The 23385-nt window shown below is 42.1% G+C and overlaps 2 protein-coding genes across 3 annotated transcripts in view; one reads left to right on the forward strand and one right to left on the reverse strand.

Moving 5' to 3' along the window:
* Window positions 1-7505, forward strand: part of Gfm1 (G elongation factor mitochondrial 1) — a 49296-nt gene extending 41791 nt beyond the window's left edge. Inside the window, exons 15-18 of the mRNA XM_052730404.1 lie at window positions 1482-1626; window positions 5843-6003; window positions 6973-7026; window positions 7160-7505. Coding sequence (XP_052586364.1) covers window positions 1482-1626; window positions 5843-6003; window positions 6973-7026; window positions 7160-7291 — 492 coding nt within the window. The 3' untranslated portion in view covers window positions 7292-7505. The remainder of the gene's footprint in view (window positions 1-1481; window positions 1627-5842; window positions 6004-6972; window positions 7027-7159) is intronic.
* A 111-nt stretch (window positions 7506-7616) lies between these two features.
* Window positions 7617-23385, reverse strand: part of Rarres1 (retinoic acid receptor responder 1) — a 44178-nt gene continuing 28409 nt past the window's right edge. For both annotated transcript variants that reach the window (XM_052730406.1, XM_052730405.1), the window contains exons 4-6: window positions 18086-18222; window positions 13309-13371; window positions 7617-13222 (exon numbers count right to left, since the gene is read on the reverse strand). In XM_052730406.1, the coding sequence (XP_052586366.1) occupies window positions 13073-13222; window positions 13309-13371; window positions 18086-18222 (350 nt within the window). In that variant the 3' untranslated portion in view covers window positions 7617-13072. The remainder of the gene's footprint in view (window positions 13223-13308; window positions 13372-18085; window positions 18223-23385) is intronic.

Genomic DNA, 23385 nt, shown 5'->3' on the forward strand with positions numbered 1-23385 from the left:
TCCTTTTAATTAACCATCTTTCTTTAGGGACTGTCAGGCTTTCTATCTGGAACCTGCAGTTCAGTCCAGGGGCTGTAAACACATGCCGTGACAGTGGTGACAGGCTGCTCTGTTCATCATGTGTATGACCGCTCTTCAGTAATTGATACTGTACGTTGATTGTAATCATTAAAGTTATGGTAGTCTTTAGGGGTTAGGAGAGTTTTGTGTGTGCTGATGTAGGAGCAATTGTTTGTTAAGACTCCCAGCACCTGGATACTGCTCTACAGCATTTTTGCTGCTGCTGAATGTGCTCTTGCTAAACGAAGAGCTACTTTGCTTCATTTGTTTGTTTGTTTGTTTGTTTTGAGGCAGGTAGTCTGTATGTAACCCAGAATGGCTTGGAATTCAAAGAGATCTACTTGCCTCTGCTTCCTGAGTGCTTTGGTTTTTATAAAGGTGTGCGCCACTTCCTCCAGGCAGAACTAGTTAAATTGGGAGTAAACTACTTGCATACACCCTTCAAAAATCTGGAGGCCAGATACGGTTGTGTGTGTATGTGAAAGGGCAGAGAGCTGTGCACACTCAGGAAGCGTCAATGCCTGCTTTGTTTGCCCTGTTACTTGCTCTAAGCAATTGTTTATTTTGTGAACAGCAAGTTATAATTTTGGTTTCAGTGGTAATAGATTTTGGTGGTTGTTGGTAATGTATTTCACTTTTATTTTAAGATAATTCTTTGTCATTCACACACTTCTAAATACCAGATGTCTCCAAAATTCACAGAAGAAAGAGAAGAAGAATTTACATATTTTTCAGCATACAGAGTTTACAGTTTTAAAATGTCAGAAATATAATCCACTGTGTGTGTAGCTGTGTGACTGAATTGGAGGCGTTTCTAGAAGTATTTAAGCGACAGAAAATGAGTGGCAAACTTGTCAACTGTACTCTTTAAACATATGCAGTTTGTTGTATGTAAATTATACCTTAATGAAGCTGTCTTTTAAAAAGGGAATTACATTTGGAAAAGTGAAATTTCCTTTAATTCTAGTTCTTAACAAGACCATGCAACTTTGCGCAGTGATTTTTATGATGTGCTCTGCTGGGAGAGCAAAGTAGTGATGGATCTGTAATAGGAGCTCAAGCCACAGCTACTGCTTACACATATATTTGGTGGAGTTGGTGACCTTAGTTTGCCTCTCCTGCCTTTCCTCATTGTGTCTGTAAAGGAGTGCAAACGTTAAGTCATTCCTGAAGTTGAGGTTGTGGGGCAGTGATGGTGAGTGCCCTTAGCTTCATTCTCAAGCCCCCTCACACCTTCAGCTCTGTACTTTGCCCCAGGATTGTTCATCTAAATGCCCAGCTTACTGGGAAAATTTTTGAGAAGTGAAAGGCAGCATGTATCTTAAGAACATTCCATTTCTGAGCAGTAACCTGCTTTGGAATTTTGGGTAATGCTCTGCAGGTGAAATCTCATTGCACTTACATTCATTTGTTATTGTTAGGGGTTTTTGGATGCCTGCGAAAAGGGCCCTCTTTCCGGTCACAAGCTTTCTGGGCTGCGGTTTGTTCTGCAAGATGGTGCCCATCACATGGTTGATTCCAATGAAATCTCTTTCATCCGAGCTGGAGAAGGTGCTCTTAAACAAGGTATGCTGTGTCTTCCTTGGGAAACCATCACAGCCTCAAAAGCAGCACTGTTTGTATTTTCCTTCATCCAGAACGTGGGGTAGAGTATGGTGGTGGGCAAGGAATGAATACTAACAGATGACGTGATGGGAGATGATCATATTTTCTTTCTTGCAAATATCAAAGCCTACCCTGTTCTAAATTTTCTGAGTGTTTATTTTTAATGTGTTTAAGTTCATATATCCTCTGAAGTTCTGGTTTTAATAGAAAAGACAAATGCTCAGAACTCTTAAGAAGTATTTTGAAGATAAATTAACTAGTCATGTTATTTTTACTCATTTATTTAAATGTCAAGGAGTTCATAAATTTGTAAGTATTTTTTTCATATATCACATTTTAAGCTGTTAGGCATTATTATGAGAATAGAAAAGTGTTTTGAAAGAATTCAGTAAACTTTATGCATAATACAGACTTCCCGCTAAACTGCTAAAATTGTCAGCCTTACTAAAACTGTAAATTAGAACTCTGAGCAGTTGCAGGCAGGCATATCTGATTCTTTGCTTTTTTGTTGTTGTTGTTGTTGTTTTTCTGTATATGAGTGCTCTACTTGCATGGATGCCTGCATGACAGAAAAGGGCATTGGATCCCACTATAGATGGTTGTGAGCCACCATGTGGTTGCTGGGAATTGAACTCAGGACCTCTGGAAGAGCAGTCAGTGCTTTTAACTACTGAGCCATCTCTCCAGCCTGCTGATTCTTTGCTTTTAATTCAGGGTGGTGGAAAACAAAAGACATCAGAATATAGCAAAAAGAGTCCCACAGTTATCCTGAAGCCAGAAACTCCATTTTCTCTGCCTCCTTATCTAGATCTGGTATTTGTCAGTTCCTTAGTAACATACATAAGTGTCTTCATTATGATTCATAAAACATTTCAAAAATATTTCCATTAAAGAGAATAAAAATAGGCAGTAGAGAACTAATATTTTTTAATCATTATTTCCTATGCATTCTGTAAATCAGAATTCTGTTGACTCTATGAATTTTGAGCTTTCTGAACTCCTTTTGGTCTCAGTTTGCATCTGTGGTTAACGTTAGACAGTGTCTGGGAGGACTGTTGTTTTCTAGACTAAGTTGCTAATTCCTTATTTTATTTAAAATTAGTAATTATATTCTAGTTTTTAGTTGTAGAAAGGGAGAGTGATCCTCCATTTTTTTTTAATCAGCTGCATATTAAACAGACTCTGCAGTCCGTGATGCAGGGATTTGGACAGCCTGAAGAAAAGAAAATGATGTGGATGTTCTTAGGCATAACTCAGATTGACTGCCCACCTTTTGACCTTGAAATGTTCACTGCTTTAACACATCTTAAGCGAAGCGTTAAATCACATTAATACTTTTCAGAAATATAATTAAATTTAAAAGCACTAGTTTTTTTATGTTGGTTCTTGATTAGAAGTTTGTAACTTTCACGGAAATAAAAGTTAGATAAGGCTAAATTAAATTATCTGCACATTAATTAATATATACTTCATCCTTTTTAATTCTTCCTATATTTAAATATAAGTAAGTATAGATGTATATACCTATAATATACACATATACCAATGAAAAATTAACTGAAATGAATAATTACCTAGTAGATGTGCAAAGGAAAAACTCTGGATTATAATTGAAATAGGAACTTTTTTTTTTAAACTAAGTTGTGCAGCCAAGCAAGGTGCTGGCATGAAAAACAACTGATTTGGGGTTTCTCCATGTGATTCTTATTTCTTCATGATTAAAGACAAAAAAAAATATGAAATGACATTTTGTCCATAAATAAAATGCAAATAGTTGCCAAAAATAGAATACAATTTTAAAAAGAAAAGGCATTAGATTTGATGCCTTTAATCCCAGCACTCAGGAGGCAGAGGCAGGCAGATCTCTGATTCCAAGGCCAGCCTCGTCTACAAAATAAGTCAGGACATCCAGGGCTAGCCCAAATTAATTAATTAATACAAATCAAGGGCAGGAAGTTCTTACCAAGCAGTAAAAGAACTGATACATACATGTCACTGAATGCCTGCTGAGGGCTCTGGAGTAAGTGATGCTTGCTAAATGAGCTTGGTATTAGAGCAGCTTACGCTTAGGCTGTTGTGCCTATTATTATATTTGGTAAAATATGTGATATAGTATAAGGTTAGAAGATAGTTTAGATTCTCATGTATTCCAGTGTAAACCAACTTTTGAACTTGCCTCAGAGATGAATCAGTGATGTAACTTAAAACTGAAATATGAAACCAGATGTGCTTGACCTGCCTTGGCTCTGTGGATGTGAGTGTTGCTGTCTCCCCCATAAGTAGTTTTTAGAGAGAACACCATGCGCATTCTCCCAAACACTGGCCGTTCGGCCATTCTAAACATAGCAGAATTGCGTCCTTAGCTCATTAAACCCGGCACGGTTTGCTCTGGGATTTCTTTTGCCATTCCATGCCAGGCTTTGTGTTCAAGTCTTTCTCTTCTCCTCACTGTGTAGAAACAGGCCATCACCTTAACTTTCCCAGTCTGCCTATATGTGCCTAATATACATGTGAGTGTATATATACATACATACATACATACATACATACATACATACATACATACATGCATAAGGCACACTGAATACAGTTCTTCCTGTTCTATTGCCTTTGACTTAGCATAGTGCCATGCCACTCATTTCCCTGCATGTTCACCTCGGGTTTTGCTCTGAACATTTATTGATCCCTTATGTACGCTGTGTTATGTTGAGTACATGAGAGCTTGTCTTCACTATGACCTTAGAGCTGAGAGAACTGAGTTCATAGCAATTAGTTCCATAACTCAAGCTGACATACTAGTTTGGTAGGGCTTAAAGTTAAACCTTGACTAGTCTTAGCTCTTGACTACCTCCCCATTCAGCCACTTAAGCACCTGGGCTGCTGATGCTAGTGTTTTTACTAGTGGGTTGAAATAGGGAATCACCAATGTTATTAATAGAAACTATTACATAGACTTTTACTGAAATGATTTTTGGGATCTATAGGTAATTTTAAGAGTGCTATATGCAAATACTGCAACATTTTAAAAATGGCATAGAAACTTGAACATCTGTGGGGTTTGGTACCTAGTTGAGGTCCCGGTGCCAATCCCCGACTGGTACTGAGGAGTGTGTGTTACATTGTTACTCTAATGGTTACTGCACTTAAGACTGTAGTGTCTTTAGAAGGGCTTATATAAATATACGAGAAAGGTTGCTAATTAATTCCTTACGAACAGATAGATGCCTCTGGAAAAACTGTGCTTATTTTCAAACAAAACAGCTTCTTAGTTGTCTTTCCTGTGTTTGGCTTAGACACTCTTATTTGGGGATAGTGCAGCTGGTCTGAGGCTAAACATTCTGCTCTAGCAAGCTACTAAATTAAGTGTAAATATTTGAAGTTGTGTTCTACCTCCTCCATAAATGTGAGTCAGTATTTGTAACTAGGAAGTATATTAGTTGTGTATTTGATGGGACAAAAAAATACACAATGAGTTTCATGTTAAAGGGACTGCTAACAGCTAGTCTGATAGTTTTTAGTTATTGATGAAGAAACCTCAGACCAGGCAGAATTTTCACAAGAGGCAATAGCATGTTAGAGGACAGAAGCTAAATCCTGAGTCTCAGGCAGGCAGTGGGATTGTTCAGCCTAGAAGAGGAAAGGCTTCTCAGAAGTGACTCACCTCTTTCTTCAGTCACCCTCTCCTGTGTAAGATGTGTGTGTGTGTGTGTGTGTGTGTGTGTGTGTGTGTGTGTGTGTGTGTATGTGTTTGTGCACGCGTGCTCATGTGAGCGCCAAGGACCAGAAAGAAAGAGTGGGTTTCCCTTGGTCTCATTTCAGAGCTTGTCTGTATGTGAAGTAAGAGATGAAGTAGCACAGCTGGGTAGTTCGCATAGTGCAGGACTTGATGATTGATGTTTTCTGTGCTCTGAACTTTAATGAGATCTAAGGATTTTTAAAAATATGCTAATCGAAGTAGTAACACCAGAATGAAGCATTATCTCTTGGAATTTCCACACAGATAACTGTTACCATTAATATTAAAAAAAAAAAAAAATGAGTCGGGGGAGGTTTGAAGCTTGTCCCTTGCGTTCCTTTGGGAAAGTGTCGCCTGTCTCATGTAGAGCTGGAGAGAATTCCAATTTAACAACCAGTGTTCTTAACTTTTCTTTTTGTTGTTCTTTATTTTTAAACCTAGCCTTAGCAAATGCCACAGTATGTATTCTTGAACCTATTATGTCCGTGGAAGTTATAGCTCCAAATGAATTCCAGGGGACAGTAATAGGGGGAATTAACCGGCGCCATGGAGTAATCACAGGGCAGGATGGGATCGAGGACTATTTCACCCTGTATGCAGATGTAAGTATGGGCCTGGATGGTCTCCCAGGTTTCTTTGTCTTGTTTTTTGAGATCCATTCTCACACTGTATCTCAAGCTAGCAAGGAACTCATACTAATCCTGGTGCCTCAGCCTCATAGGGTTACAGATTTGTCTTGCTTTTGCTAGCCACAGGAGCAAATCAGTTAGCTCTGGTTTTGGAAATTGTAGAGCAGGCTGAAGCATTTGTTTTGAACTTGCAGATTCTATTTTGTGGCAATTTGTGTAATTTTCTGTAAGCAATTTATAAGTACAAAAGCCAAAAATAGGATTCTTTATATCTTGGCTATGTATTTTTTGTGAATTTGTTGTTTCTTAGATGTATAGTTATTTTTTTCCTGTTGTAAGCTTCTTTGTGTAGCTGCTTTATTGTGTTATATGACTAGTATTCAGTTCCCTGATCTGTACCATCTTACCTTAAATCTCCTGGAGGAGAAGGTACCGGTCACTTTACAGATCACCTCTAGAAAGATCTTGCTGTCAGTGTGTCATGTCAGTACCCAAAGGAGGGCTTGGGCGCAGCTCAGTGCTAGAGCACATGCCAAGCATGCATGGGCTTCTGGGTTCAGTGCCCAGCACCACACACTCACACACGCGCACGCACACGCGTGCGCACAGTAGAAACTCATTAACATTTCCACACAGAAAACACTTGTGGCTGTCTGAACTGAAGGAGGTAGATAGACAGTGGTGTGGGGATGAGAAGGGAAGGGCATCAATGGTATACACTCTGGAATTAAAGATTTGGTCTAATTATGCCTGTTAAATAATTTTCAAATAGGGTTTCTTATCTGGGATATGACAGCAGCTACTCTGGCTTTTGATTCTTTTAAACCGAAATTGTCAATAGAAAACTAACTGTAAGACATTAAATTGACTAATGCAGCCTCATACTTTCCTCAAATATTTTTTAACAAGCGGTGCTAAAATATTTATTCTGTTTGTTTTTAGGTTCCCCTAAATAATATGTTTGGCTATTCCACTGAACTTAGGTCGTGCACAGAGGTAAGCAGTGTTAAAATGGAGTGAGACCTCACTTCAGGGCTCTTCAGGAGAGCGCCCAGTAAGCACATTTGTGACAGCCGGACTCTGCGTGCTGGGAGTTGTAAGCAAATCTCTCTCTCTCTTGAACGTCCAGGGAAAAGGAGAGTACACAATGGAGTACTGCAGATACCAGCCGTGTTCGCCAGCCACACAGGAAGACCTCATTAATAAGTATCTGGAAGCTACAGGTCAACTCCCTGTAAAGAAAGGAAAAGCCAAGAACTGACTCCCCTCACTTTGAGTGCAGTGACTATGGGCTAAAGACTTAGAGGTGATGGATTCCAGTAGAATGAACGCAGATGGCTGGAACCTTTTAGGAGCCCTTGCTGTTCCACGGTCAGGAGCTTCTATGTATATGCAAAGATAATTATATGTATCTATTTAAACTATATTGACTATTGTTTAACGAAAGACCTTAAATAAAATTGATTATTACTGAAGTATATTTTAATATTTATTTAAGGAAAGAAGAGAAATATTTAATATTAAGGGAAGAAGAGAATGATTTCAGCTTAGAATAGATTTAAATTTGCAATTTTTTTTGACAAGGTCTATGTGTGTAACCCAGGTTGACCTCAAAACTCACAGTCCTCTTGCCAAATGCTAGGACTGTGGGTATACAGCCCATACCCTCTCACCCCCATGTGCATGTGCTGGGACTGTGGGTATACAGCCCCCACCCCCCACCCCCATGTGTATGTGCTGGGACTGTGGGTATACAGCCTCTATCCCCACCCCGTGTGCATGTGTTGGGACTGTGGTTATGCAGCCCCCACCCCCACCCCGTGTGCATGTCCTGGGACTGTGGTTATGCAGCCCATGCCCCCCTGTTCCCATGTGCTCGTGTATGTACATTTGTGGTTTTGTGTGTGTATGTACCTGCCAGAGGTTGTCTTTCTCATTGTTTTCCAACTTAGTTTTGAGGTAACGTCTCTCATTAAACCTGGAACTCGAGTATGACTGACCATCAAGCCCCAGGGATCATCCTGCCCCACCCCCACCCCCACTTCCTAGGATTACAGGCATGTGCGGTGCCCAGCTGACTTTACATGGACTCTGGAGGATTGAACTCAGGTCTTCATGCTTACTCATCCAGCATTTTACCACTGAGCCATCTCTCCAACTCCCTCAATTTTTTATCATGAGAGTTTTCAACATACCGAAAAGTTGAAAAAACAGTACAGAATAGCCATGTAGCTTCTTCCATTTATAGTCAAGAGTCAATAATTTTCAGTGATTTACTTCTCAAGTAAGTTGTTCCTTGTCTCTACGGCATGCATTGATATTCTAGAAGTTACTCTGTTGAGGCTCTGAGTGTAAACATTGTACATCATGACATCTCTTGGAGTGTCACTTAATGAGGCATGTGTGAATCATGATCTTACTAGAGAGCATTTTCAGATTCTTCGTTGGGCTATTAAAAGAGTGAAGTTGGCAAATGGCTTCAGTCTGTGGCTTCTGCCCATTTATAACCACCCGTGTTAGGAGTACAGTGTTATTGGCAGTCTTGTATTAGACAAGAACAAGGAGCTTACCTACGTTCTCCTTATTTGCATTCATAGATTTGGATAAAGCAGGATTTGTAGAGTTGCTGCCTGCTCAGTTCGTGATGCCTGGTAGTTCAGTTGAGTGATTTGAGTTTGGCCTATGTTGTGTTCATTGAAGTTGAGAAACAGCGAATGTAAGCCTTTGTTTCCAGAATTAGTTGGCTTTATACTTTTAAGAATTTTTCACACCGAAACCTCTGATGCCACATATATACCCTAATCTGTTATCCTTACTCAATAAAAGTAGATAATAGAAATAAGTGGTGGGTGTTTTGGACAGGCTTTCATGTCTAGCCTTGAGCTCCTGCTCTCCACCTACACACACACACACACACACACACACACACACACACACACACACACACACACACACCACCTCTGACCTCTGCATTGCTGGTTTTACAGGCCTGCAACATCTTGTGCAGCTTTTGACTTTATTTGTAGACTTTATAATTTTAGAATTCTAGGATAAAAAGATTGAATTGCCTGCCTGCTTTGAAATTAGATGCATTATCTAATTTAACTCTTGTAACCCTGTGAAAGTAAATATTGTGTCTTTGTAACCAGAGAAAACATATAGAGATAGTAGAGTGTTTGAAGACCATGCTCTTTAAGTTTTCAAATAGGTCCTGTGGTTACAAGTCACTAGCTCCATGAATGTGTGTGGCTGTACCATGGCATCACACCTTGGAAGTGGTTTGCTTTTGGTACTGTGAGTACATTCTCAGTAAGGAAATACTGCCACAGAATTTAATGCAGTCTCTGGATATTGAGAATAGTCAGAAAAATGGATAAAACTGAGTGCATTTTTAATTTGTTAAATATTCTGGTTATACCATCAGGAGGCAGAGGCAGGTAGATCTCTGTGAGTTCAAGGCCAGCCTGGGATACACAGTGAGACCTTGTTTCAAGAGAAGGTGGGAAGCGGGGGGCGTGAAAGAGAAGAGGAAGAAGAAGAGAAGAGAAGAAGTTGTAACTCTCCTGGGTTTCTAATCCATCAGCAGCATTTCATAGGCAATGGCATGGATCCACATTGGAGCGTGAATGGAACAGGATCCCGGAGGACAAGAACAGCCACATCTGTTGCTAACTCAGTAGATTAGTGATGGATGGATGGTAACGACCAAACAAAGCCTACAGCGTGGAAAATATCAATGTGGATATTAATAAATAAAGATTTTGACACTACTATTAGGAAGGGTAGGTTTAGCTAATTTAAAGAAAGTGTTAGCTTGTGTTGGGGAGAGGCCGCACTGGCAGCTGCTGCATGGCTGCTCTCTTCCTGACTCACTTAAAAATTCCCTGGAGCTTAAGTGAGGACCCATCTCTGCATATCGGGGCTCTCTGAATGTGTCCAGTTGACTCCAGTATACATTTGATGCTAACGACTGCAATGTCACCTGCACATAGGCCTAAGACATGAAATTAAAGATTTTTTTTTGTAATTCTAATGTATAATACCAATATTCCTTTGTGAGATATTACAGTTGGGCTCTTGTTCCTTCAGCTGATAACTGACGTTAAAGAAATGCAGTTCAGTTTTCTGTTATTCTTTTCCTCCCTGCTTAATTATGTAGTTTGTGAATCAACAGAATTTAATCAGTTTTGAAAGTTGGGAATTTTTATATTTTAATATTTAACATATGAATCTTAAATTTGGCAGCCACCAGGAAGGAGTGAGTTGTGACGTGTCGGAACTATCCCATTGAAGAAGGTAACTCTTCTCATTGTTGAAACTATACATTGTTGAATGAGAATTTGAAGTCTTCAGCTAACTTAGCAGTGCCTCACTGAAGAAACCTACTTGTGCTTCTAGAGAACGTTCTAGTCAGTTACCCATTCATATGTAGGCTAGGGAGCATGGTGGCTAAGACTTGTGTTTTGAAAGCTAGGAAAGGTCACAGAACTGACCAGAATTTTCTAAACTGAGAAAAGTCAGTGTGGTAAACTATAAGATCTTGAAGGACTAACATTCAAGTCCAAATATAGATATTTCAACTGACCTTCAAACAAACTGTCTTAGTCAATGTTCGATTCCTGTGAAGAGACGCCATGACCACGGCAACTCATGAAATAAATCATTTAATTGGAGGCTGGCTTACAGTTTTCAGTGGTTTGGTCCATTATCATCATGGTGGAGAGCATGGCAGTGCATAGACAAACAAGATGCTGGATAAGTAGCTGAGGGTTCTACATCTGCATCTGAAGGCCCCAGGAAGAGAGAGACACTGGGCCTGGCTTGGGCCCTTGAAACCTCAAAGCCCACCTCCAGCGACACACTTCCTCCAAGGCACACTTAATCCTATCAAATAGTACACTCCCTGGCCTGGAGCCTAGAGTGGCCATTCTCATTCAAACCACCATGTGTACTATCTAAAAAACTACCATTCAAGTAGGAAAAATTGAAACTGAATAGTAGAAGAGAATAAAATGGCAGTCAAAATCCTGGTACTACTTCTGATGTATCTTAAAACTCTGAAAGTTCCTGAGAAGTTAGGTAAATGTGATGGTAAATGTAACTGTCATTGACTTGGTGACTCAGAATTTATACCGCTAATGGAAAGAGGGCTTGGGGAATTCAGTTTTTCATTTTATGCTAAGGCAAATGAAGTACTTGCTCTGTTGTTAGCCAGTGAAATCAATGTTAATTAAATCAAGCTCACAATCTCAGAGTTCATGATAGAAAAGATGTTCTGATGAAGACACTGAGAAATGTCTAGTTGCTTTAACTTTGTGACTTCTGCATACAATCCCTCTTCATGCTCTATAGCAAAATCAGTCTGTTTAAGGCATGTTGTTTGTTGTTCACTGGCGGAAGTATGATCACTTGTAAGCGTAATGAGAAATCTTTTGAAAGTAAGATCTTGGAGAAAGCTGAGATACCATTTAGAAGGATAGTAAAGAATGGATGGAGATCACAGGACAGCAATGTGTTATAATCTATGCAGCGCTCATGGGATCTCCTTTGAAAGATTGTTCAGGGAACCTCAGTTCGAAACTTTTATCTGTTGGCTTGATTTGGCTCAATGCAGTCATTACGTATTGCTTCTTAGGTGCTTAGAAAAAGTACTTTGTCTTCATTATTGCATAGGAGGAGAGCTGCTGTTTCCCTTAAGAGATTATGCAGAGGATTTAGGACTTGCTAAAAGGAGTAGGTACTGGAGAGGTAAGTGCAACAGTTTGGGGTTTAAAACAGAAAAGAAATACACAATTAGATCTGCTTCCGGCTATTTTGTTAGGTGTCCCTGCCTAAAACCTTCCTCTGAAGTGTAAACTTTCCTGTTATCTAAGTAGAGACTATAACTCCATTTTTAGTAGTTGATTGGACAGTGACTCGAAATGGCATTCTTTCTGGAAAACCATATGGACAATTTGGGCCTTAGCTAAGGAAAAGACTGTATGAGACTCTGGAAGTTTGGGACAGTAGCAGCAGGACACGGTTCTGCAGCCACATGAGCACCAGGGTAACAGCAAAGTCTATGGTGTTGTCAGGCTGGGTGTTTAGGTGCATTGACTGCATTTCCAGCCTCTATGGGGACATAACCTCACCCATCATGTGGGTGCCTCTGTATCCTTTTTTCATTTTGAAGCTGATGTCCCCTAATCAGTTACTGGCCAAGGAACCTGGCTCAAGAGTTTAAGACAGTGACATAAGTGTTCCATTAAATTTTAATAATTGTGAGAGGCAGATGATGACATTTCCTGGATCAGTTCTTCCTGCCTTCAGGAGGTACTTTGCTGAATTTGATTATTACATATTATGTTGGCTTTTATTGATTACTTACACCAACACTGGATCTGAGTTGTCCTGATAAATAAAGAAATAAGTATATTTTGGTATACTCTGAGCTAGATCAGTGTTTCTTTAACTGTGTGTCTGCAGCTTTATCATGTGAGATGGCATGCTGTTTGTAAGATTTGAATCAGGCAGTAGTGGGATTTGATGTAGTTCTAGGTGAGCCTACATTTTGCTGTGCATACAAAAGCTTACAAACACATTTTGTTATTTAGAAATGCAAACATTTATTTCAAAGTTAAAAGGGAATGCTTGCCTGAAATTCGCAGTTAATATTTCCCTGCAATTTACTTTCGTTGACAAACTGTTTGTTGACGTAATAAGTAGGAGCAATTTAGGAACGTAAAATAGCTATACTACGTCCAAAATTATGAAAAACACAAATTCAGAGATGAAACCTTTTCCCCAAAGCAGTTGTTGATCCACCTGCACAAAGTCTTAGCAATGTGCTCTGACCGCTAAGCCCTGGGCAGATAGGTACATGTGTGCACTGGCTCTCGGAGTTAAACACCAAGGCTGATCTGGGGGGAAACACTTGCCTGTGACCGCAGGCCTGCCTAAGTTGCTGGGATGCCTGGACCTTTGCTTTCATGCAGGAGTGATGAAGTAGGCCTGTGGAGTCGCTTTGTTTGGAATGTGATAGAAGCGGATCGCTCTTTTCTCTTTAGAAATTACTGAGCTCTGTTGGTGCCATGGCTGATGCTTCCTCCATTCCAGAGGCTTCTTCTGGGCTCTGCAGCTCTTGACAGTGGTACTGTACTTTCAGTGGTTTGCTAGGGTACCAGAACAAGTGAATTCGACAGGGGATGATTTCCTAGGAAATGAAGATCTAAATGTTATAACTTGAAACACTGGGAATATGAACAGTTTGACACACACGTGGCTTTTTTTTTTTTTTACCTGTGTTGAGAATTCATGCAGCAGAACAGTAAAATCAAAGTCGATGCCGTCATTGTCAGTTTTCTAGGGGAGGGAAGACAGAATTAGCATAACAGACACTGTGGGTTTTGTAAGCTCAGGGTTTGCGAGGCTGTGTGTCATGTGTTCCCGGGGGTGGTGACTTAACTCTGCTGCTGAAACACCCTGGTGGTGTAGCGGATCAAGCTAGCGAAGTCGTGGATTCTGGTTAGGTTTTTCATTCAGTTCTATGGTAGTCTGGTTGACTGTCCTTAAAGCTTTTTCTCTGTGGCATTGATGGTTTTTGTAGAAGGCTGAAGTCTGTGAGGATCAGGAGAATCTCCTGGCAACCTTCGTGATCTAGGTACTGTATGTGTGCCCCGGATAGGTTCGCCCTGCTCCTCCCTGGCAGACAAGGGAAAAGCACAGTATTTCTACGGCGCCTGCCATGGGCCAGATGTTACTCTTGGCAATCGATACTTCTTCTCATGTGATTCTCCTGTTTACAGGATTGAAACCTAGGTCTGACCCTGGGCCACCACATCATACATGTTGCATTAAAGTGCTCCCATGATGTCGCTAACCATTGTGCTAAAACCAGTATATTAGGTATGTTCTGGTAGGCAGGCACTGGTCCACACACCCTTTATTTACTTGTTTTCTATTCACTTTAATAAGTCAATTGCCGGGGATTTAGCTCAGTGGTAGAGTGCTTGCCTGCAAGCGCAAGGCCCTGGGTTCAGTCCTCAGCTCTTGAAAAAAAAAAAAAAAAAAGCAAATAAGTCAATTGCCTAGTTCCTTTTTCATATTTCTTAGTTTTATATATCAAGGTGATTTTTCTCTTTAATAATAAAAATAGGATTATTTTAAAACCTTCAGTCTTTGGAATATAACTTTAGTCTTCTACCAAGTTTTTAGTAAAACTAATAAAGAATATGAAAGAGACAGGAAAAAATAAAAACAGTGAAAAGAAACTTGATTTTAGGCTTTGTCTTTGCTTTTCTTGTTTGGATGGAGATTTTCCCAGCCATGTGCAGCCAGTGAGAAGGGGGCTGTAGAAGATGTGAAAGAGGCAGACGAATCAGAAGCGGACTGTCCTTGTACGGTGACTTCCTTGCACTGTTGGGTAGGTTTCTCTCTGGCCTGGCAGCATACACAGGAGTATGCAGACATCTGAGGCACAAGCCACAAAATGGAAACTCACCGGGGAAAACTGTCTTTCGTAAGAGAATTAGTTACCAGCACTTCCTACCCCAGTTACCCTTCTGAATCTGTGGGCTCTGTACCCATGTGTGCAACCAACTAAGAAGAGAAACTGTGAGTTCTGAATGTGGGCAGTTTTCATTGCTGTTCCCCAAACAAATCAGAGTAACACAGTGGATACAGCCGTTGCATTGCAGGTAGGCAACCCAGAGATAAAGTATGCGGGAGAATGTGGGGGGCTTCTAAGTCCCCCACAGATGCAAGGGGACAGCTCTACCAGGCTGGTTTTCATTTGGAGGGGTGTGTTTGGCCTTGCCTGGCCTTCGTTTTGGTGACTTTACCTTGCAAGGGAATGCTGACCTTTCCCAAGTTGTTGCTCACCAGTGGACCCCTGTTGACGGCCACAGACTTCACTGCCACCTCTACTGTTTCCCAAGGCCTGGCTTTATAATGTAGTCTTAAATGTTTTCAATTGTTTTTACTTACAGACATCTTTTCAAGCCAGTGCTTTCTTATTCTGCTTTTGGAAAAAGCGTATTTTTTGATGTGTATATTTTTGAGAGGTCTTATGTAGTCCACACTGGCCTAGAACTCTGGAGCGGGAGGCGGGTCTTGAACTTCCACCTCCTAAGTGCTGAGATTACAGGTAAGTGCTACCATGCCTGGCTTTCAAAAGCAGCATTTTTTAAAAAATGAAATTATGGTAGTTTTCAAGTTTTAGGTAAAAAGGGGCTGGGCTCGACATAAGCATTAGAACACCAGTTTCCTTTAATGAACGATTTTGCTCAGACCACCCACCGAGTAGGGCTCAGACTGTGTGTGTCTAGTTCGGTGGTAGAGTGCCTGCCTCGCACACGTGAAGCTATGGGTCACTCCCCAGTAGTGACAAAAAGAAAGACATTGCACATGTTAGGTGTGTAGGCTGAATTATAACCCCCGGGCTTGTATCTTCCTTCAGGAGGAAGGGCCCAAAGCACAGCTTGTTACAGAACTGCAGAGGTAAACAGTGTACCTCACAGTCTGCCCTCGCCGCGTCAAGTCCTGCCAAGAGGTCATTATTTTTAATATTATTCAGAAATAACCTCTTGGGCATCTATTCAAATCATTACAAATGCCAAGTGCTTATATTCCAGATTGATGATGATTTATTATTTTTATTTTTGTAACTTAGAACTTTAATCTTCCTGGAAACCGTGGGGAAGGAAGCCTTGTTTGATCCCATTTTTTTTGTAACCCACCACCCAGGTCCCCTGCATCTCCTAAGGGAGAGACTAAGCCCTAACAGAACCAGTGTGGTTTTAATAAAATAAGTAGGCTTAAGCTATTAACATAAGTTATCGAAAAGAGACTTCTCAGCAGAATAGATATGGACGGTGAGGTAATTCTGTAATGTGTCTTGGGCTGGTGAAGACCTTAAGCTGAGATAAAGTCTGCACTGACTAATACGAGTGGTGACATGGTAGACAGATATTTTAGAGTGACTACAAGATTTGGTATCAGTGGATTAGAATGAGAATAATGTTTTACTTTGGTCAATTCATGTGAAAGCCTGGGGTTATAGTAGAAATCTTTATCCCCATTTTTTTTTTTTTTTCTTTGCTGGCATAGTCTGTAGTATTGGGAATGCCATTTGTCCTTTGGTTCTGAAGAAATGACTGTGGCTGGATGATGGGTCTCATTTTATGAATGTATTTCAGCCCTTCCTTTCTTTGCCCACTCTCCTGTTGGGCCTTGTTCTTTGGGGGCTGGGAGTTTATAAGTTTGCATTTCCTTATGCTATTGCATTAGCAGGTAACTTTAGCCCGGAGTATTCAGATAATAGTTCCCACCCAGAAAGGTTTGTGGGGGTGAGAAGCCCTCCAACACTTCCTGCTCTGAGCTGTCTTGGCTTTATCAGCTCCGTTGCCCTGTTAGGAAGAGGGAAGGAGATGTAACAAAACACGTTGGACCATACCCTGACTGGTTGGTTACCTAGCAACAATCAATTTAGGGTAATTCCTGTTAAAAGACACTCTATAAAAAGATCAGTGAAGAAAAAAAAAACTAGGTTGTATTTGATGTCTGTTTTACAATGGTCTTTGGAAAGCAGACTAAATTACTATTGGCATTAAAAATACTAAATGTTTGACAAGTTCCTCAGAAGACACAGAAGGTCCATCCGTGGGTAAATCGTGAACGTGTTTCCTGTTAGGTAGTACTTACAGTTGGTTCAGCTTTCACTCTGGAAAAACCCCTCTCTCCCTGAGAAGAATCCCAACCCCGGTGGAAGGCAGCTACTCGCCTGTTTCCCCCTTCGAAGAGCGACAAAACCTCTGCACAGGTCACTCACATTCATGTGAGGGTCCACCTCATCCCCGACACCTCCGCTCATTGTCACCCCTGGCTCATGGCTCTGCTTTTTCCCTGGGAGGACAGAGCAGAGAACTTAGAGGCTCCCACCTGGGCTACTGTCACCTGTGACTGTCATCTGGCTGCTGTCGTCTCCTTCCCCTACGGGTGGAGTCTGCTGTCAGCTCTAAGGTTAGAAGAGTGCCAGATCCAGTCTTCGGCGGCTTTGTATACACCACCGCTGGGAACTTTCCCGGTCAGTGGTTTAAACACCATCACGTGGGCCTGGTTACAGCCCATCACTGTCTCCTAAAGACAAACCTCTATGACAAGATGACTATACATATCGTCTTCTTGCCACAAACCGAGACCGTCTCCTCTAAATCTGCTTGATGGTGTCTTTTCCAATCAGTGCATAGAAACTATCCTTCCAGGTTCAGGCCCCAATCCTAAGACTCCTCTTTCAACGCTTACCACTTTCCGATGTTCACATCCACCCCTAAGCAGTATTACCAGTCCACCTGAATCCAAACATGCCACCACTTCCCTTGCTGCCCCTAGTCCATGCCTCCACCAAGCCTAGTCCATGCCTCCACCACGCCTTCCGGCTCCTCCCTTGTTTCACTGTAGTCTGCTCTCAGAAGGGAGCCAGAAAGATCCTATGAAAATCACATCCTGTCACTCTCCTCCTAACAGGATAAAGACAAGCCTGAGCTAATGACCTCCCAGACTCACAGATACCCTCCACTTCCTGCCGGGCCACCTCGTTTCCTGCACAGCCTCTCTGATAACTCTGCACAACCACTGGGCCCTGCCACTCCCTCGACCATCGGCCACCCTCCTGATCCAGTTCCCTGTCTCAAGTCCCCTTCTCTCTGCGCTCGGGGCCTTGGGGCTTCTGCTCCAAAGTCACCTCTACCTCCGTCTAGCAAGAGCCTGTGGTTCCTCCTCCCTGCTTTCTTTATTCCATAGCATTTCCCACCACTGTTTGGTACATATTCATTGTTAACGCTCTGTCTTGCTTCTTTCTGGAATTGGGTCTCATTGAAGTCAACAGAGGTGGTTTTGTTTACAACTACCTCCTCCATCCCCAAAACAATACCTGAGCCATTGCGGCCACTCAAATATTGACTGAATGCATGAAATGTAGTTAAAGCTCCTGCCATAAAGGTAAGAGTTCCCGCTGGTTCAGGCGGGACCCTGGCATCCACTGTGGCTCTGCTGATCCAACTGGTTTTCAGGTTCTTACCAACTGCTTCACACTAGTGAGCTGGGCCAAGTAGTAGTGCAGGAACTGGGTTGTCTTCTCCCACATCACGTAAGAGCTGCCGAGAAAAGCCAAGTCCCAGATGGGTCTCAGTGAGGGATCAATATGTCCATGACTATCTGAGAAGGAAAAGAAAAGCACATTTGTACTAAGGCATTTTAAGACGAAATCTGAGAAATTTCAGTAATGAAATTAGGGATGGGGTATTAGATCGTCTCACAGGAGTATCTTGAACTGAACATGAGGTTAAGATGGAGATTATGTGCTTGAATTGGCTACACCAAGTAAGTATAAACTGACTTAACGGCAGTTTGTAGCACTATGGATGTATGTTAAAACAGCCATGATACTAGACGTTAATCTAGACATTTATTAGTTGAAAAGTCCACTGCCCATCTTCTTACCTGCTGACTTGGCTTGAAAGTGAGTGCCATTGTGTCCTTTAAAGCTGACTAATGACATGACAGCTTCCCAGTCACTTTTTGAACACTTGAAAAAATTAGATGGATTTTTCCTGTGCTGTTTGTTTTATAACTTTTTATTTATATTTTTTGATTCAGCAAACCCACTCAATGTCAGACTTCAAGAGATAGGGATACTATCGTTAATTACTTTTAGAAAGTCAAACTTCAGTAAATAATTTCCAGGATAATATCATGGATCACCATTGCATACAGTTTGGTGGAGACACCCTCTGTCGTGGCCCGCCAGCAGTGCGGTACTCCAAGGCGAGCTCATTAGGAAACATTCTTCAGGTCAAGTAAGTTTTAGCATACATCCTATTGGTTGGTCCGTGGGGATCCAGCATTCAGAGATGATCCCCTGATGGCTGTGGTGCCTGTGGTGACACAGAGCACAGCTTGTGGACAAACAGGCAGGGCCAAGGTTCATTTGGGCTGCAGAGTTTGGGGGAAGGCTCCACAGAAAGGAGATTGTTTTCGGGGCTTTGAGGTCCCGTCTTGTCGGTGGGGATGCAGTGAGGGGATGAGTGGTTAGGGAGGGAGGGGGCACTGGCTGGCTCAGACTCAGTGGCCGGTCTGGAAGGAATGTAAATATATGGCATCATCCTGTGAATGGCCTGGTGTGCAGAACCAGGTGCACATGGACTCTGTGTCAGTATTAAGTCTGTACAGGACAGACAGGAGGACACTGAAATCCACGACCCGAGGAACTGTTGGAGTAGTCCTATGGAAAAGGGGCACAAGAGTGATTGACTGAGTTTGAAAACAGAAGAATGGCTCCCAGATGTTTTGGGGAGGTCAGCTTCATGGGAAGTGGCAAATGACCAGATGTTAGGAGATGGGGGTGGCAATGACCAAATTTTCTAGTGAACTCCAGAACAATAATACAATTAAAGGCCAAAATATACTGTTGGGGGAGGGAGCTTATTGAGGCTGGTATTCTATGTATGAAATATTAGGTTAAGAAAAACAACAGGAGTGGATGATGTGAACTGCTACAGACACATTAAGGAACTCTGAAAGAACAATAAAACCCCCGTTGGCTTTGGCGATCGGAGGTCCCGAGTGACTGGGAGCAGTTTCGGTTTCTTCTACTCTATGGAGTGTAGAAGGTGGATTAGGAATGGCTGCCGCTGGGCAATGTGAAGAGAGTCTCCTTTTGAAGAGTGGGGAAGGAAAGGGACAGGGCTCTGGGAAACACTTGGTCAACAGGGCACTGTCTCTGGGGCAAGATCAGGAACTAATAATGGTGGGCAGATGAGAATGATGCTGAGGGGCAAAATCCTGGGAGAAGCCAGAGAAATCAGAATCAAGGCTATAAAGAAAAGGATCCTGGGCTGGAGAGATGGCTTAGCAGTTAAGAGCACTGGCTGTTTTCCAGAGGACCTGGGTTCAATTCCCAGCACCCACACGGTAGGTTACAACCTTGTGTAACTCTAGTCCCAGGGGATCTGAAGCCATCTGGCCTCTGTGAGAGCTTCACCGAGGTTCGTACACAGACATACATGCAGGCAAAACATGCAAACACATAAAACTAGATTTTTAAAAATAAAAAATAAAGGTCCTTGGATGAGAGAGTTTGGAGTGATAAGAGTTGGTGGGGTATAAAGTTGTGGAAGCGATGGGCTGGGCGTGGAGGTTGGAGGAGGGGTGGGGGAGAATTTGTCGTGCAAGCTGCAAGACCCGGGTTCAATCCTCAGACCCCATATCAAGGTGGAAGGAGAGAACTGACTCCACAAAGCCAGCCTCCATGTGCATGTCCCCCACCCCTTCACCCCCACATAGAAATAAAAATAAATAAAAATTAGAATTTGAGGAAGCAAACAGCTCATGCTACGTAAAGCAGAAATTGTCTCACTGCACGTGCACAGGCTGGCATGCTCTGTGCCTATAGAAAGGCAAAAGCTCGCATGTGGCTGTGTTTTAGAGAGCAAGAAGATATTAGACGTAATGGGTGTACTGGAGGCCCGGCACTTGGCAAGTGCTTATAGAAGAAAACTTGTTGAGAGTAAAGCTGAAAGGCCTTGGTTTCCTGCTCTGCCGTCAGCCACCGTGACATGATTCCTCTAAGGATTTGGTCTCTCGTTCTCTTCTGTTACCAACTATACAAGTGCCTTCACACTTAGAGCCAAGCACTGCGGTCCTTCACTGACTTCTCAAGCTAACTTCTGTAACCCAGTTGTCAACTTGCCAGAACACGTTGATCAACAGGGAGCTGTGACTTTATTCATGTTATCATAGAGAAGCTTCTGACTTCTGCTGCTTGGTGGAATTATTAGCACTTTATGAATGAATTTGTAGTTTCTCCTTGATGTGAGCAGCTAGCTGAATCCATAGGGTTCCGGGACATGTCATGCAGGACTCCAAAGCCAACACAGTGACAGGAATGTCCCTGCCTTGGTCTCCTGTCCCAGGGTTCTGGCATCCTTCCCCCCCCCCTCTTCTTTTCCAGTGACTGAAACTTCCTTCATGTAGCTCCCCAACGCTTTCTTATCTTACTGTGGCTTTAGATTTGTGATAGCCAAATGCATTACCCTCAAAGATAAATGAGTTACACTAAAGACTGTCAGCATTGAGGACATGTGACCTGGTAAGTGCACTTAGCAACACGGGGTGTTACTGATAATCTGAAGCTCCTCCGGCCTTTCCCTCTGCTCACAGATGTTTATCTGTGGGAAGTTTGAGAACTAACTAAAGAGAGAAGCAATGGGGAGCTAGGATTAGATTGCCTTGTTTATTAACTAAACTACGAAAGTTCATCACTGGATTAACTAAATACTGACTAGAAACTGCCAAGACTTGAACTGGTTACTCCAAGCCTGTCTCCATAGTTGGCCTCAATCTAAAGTCAGCCCTCTGGTTTGTTTTTGTTTCTAGAAATTTATAAATTCAGTTGATTACAGACATCCACTGTGTTACTTGATTTCAGCTACTCAATATATCAAAAGTCATTTCCTATTGGAAACTGGATAAGTAGGTTAAAAAGGCAGTCACAACGAACAAAAGTATATTTTTCAACAAATAACAAATAAACTATAAATTAGGTTAAAGTAGGAATATATTGCATGATTTGTTGAATCACAACATTATTTTATAATAAAAGTTCATGTCTTTTAAACAGAACAATTTTATTTTGTACCTCCTAGTGATAATTAGTACTTTATAAGAATTTAAGGCAACTGCCTCAATCCATTTTATCCTGCACTCATTCAGTGAATCAGGACTATCCCCTTGATGCTATGAAACAATGAGTTCATTAATACACAGCTCACCTTAGAGATCTGTGAACTTTCAGACAAATGTCCCTGGTCTCCTCAGTCTTCACATATTCATTAAACTCTGGTGCATCTGTCTAGTAAACCAAGGCTTTGATCCTCAGTAGATAGTTTTGCATACATGAGCAATCAGCACCACTCAGTGTCTGCTGAACTCACAGTAAGAGCAGAACTCAAACTTAGTTGATGAAAACTGCCCTCCACTATGACTGAATTATTTATGTATTTGTGTGTGCTCGAGAACGTGTATGTATCTGTATTTGTATATGCATGTGTGTGTGTGTGTGTGTGTTCTGGTGCATGCATGGAGGTCAGAAGAGGTGTCATGTCCTCTGGAGCTGGAGTTAACAGGTGTTTGTGGGATACCTAGCTTCTTGAATGGGTGATGGGATCCAAACTCTGTACCTCAGAATTGTACAACCAATGCTTTTCTCCGTCTTTTCAGCCCCAATATTTTTTTTTTGTGATGTTGTACAGTAGCCAAATCTAGGTAGATTTCAGAATGGCTCCTAGGAGTACACAGGACTTAGTAAGTGAACAGGATCCAGTTGAATGGCTCTATTGAAGAGTGTCCCAAAGCTAATGCTACTGTGGCAAATATTCCTGGAAAAAGTCCTGTCCAAAGTCAGCGGTTAAGGGCCTGTACTGTTCTTGCAGAAGACCCACACTGAGCAGCCCCCATCCACCTGTAACTCCAGCTCTGGGGATCTGATGCCCTCTTCTGAACTCCACGGACACAGGCTCTTACATGGTGCGCGCACATACACACACACACACACACACACAGTTACACATAATTAAAAATAAATCTTTTTTAAAGCATCAAATGATTCCTATTTCCAAATCTAAGGGGGAAACAAGATCTCGATGCAACTGTAGATTTTTAAATATTAGTCATTAGCTCACTTATTCCAAGCAACATGAATATCTCCAACACTATTCTGAATTCTCATAGTCCTTTGGCTCCAGATTTGACCTTCCTTGTCAAGGAAGCATTAGGTGAGAATCACTCAAGACTGTGGTATTAGAAGTGCAAGCATTTGGTCCGTGTCAGTAAGTGGGGGCAGCTGCCGTGAGAAACGGAGCCTGGGGTTCGCAGGTGTTGATGAGGAATTGAAGGGTATCTGGGCAAGTGAGCACACTGAGCGAGCGTGTGGGAAGGAGAGTGCTGGAGTGGTCAGATGTCAAACTTATGCCCAAGTGCAAGTCCAGAGATGACTTTTGTGGTTTGGGAAATTGGATTTGCCAGTAAGTGCTGAATGTCTAGCGCTGCCCACACACTCTGTTGAGTGCCAAGACAAATGGGCTGCTCTCCACTCCAGCTGAGTCACTGCAGAGGGCAGGGCACATCTCTTGGAGATGGCTCCACTGCCCATTAGCCACTGACCTGAAATGAGATCAACATGACCCCACTGCAGCAGCCCAGAATGGCCCAGACAGTCACTCAGGCAGCCCTGGGCCAGAGGGACTGAGCACAGACATGGAGTATCTTGTCAGCTAACCCTCCCAAGGCTATCAACAAGAACTCCACGAGTGTCACCTCGGG

The sequence above is a fragment of the Peromyscus californicus genome, unplaced genomic scaffold, assembly GCF_007827085.1.
Source record: "Peromyscus californicus insignis strain IS unplaced genomic scaffold, ASM782708v3 Scaffold_9__1_contigs__length_137607984, whole genome shotgun sequence".
Taxonomy (NCBI): domain Eukaryota; kingdom Metazoa; phylum Chordata; class Mammalia; order Rodentia; family Cricetidae; genus Peromyscus; species Peromyscus californicus.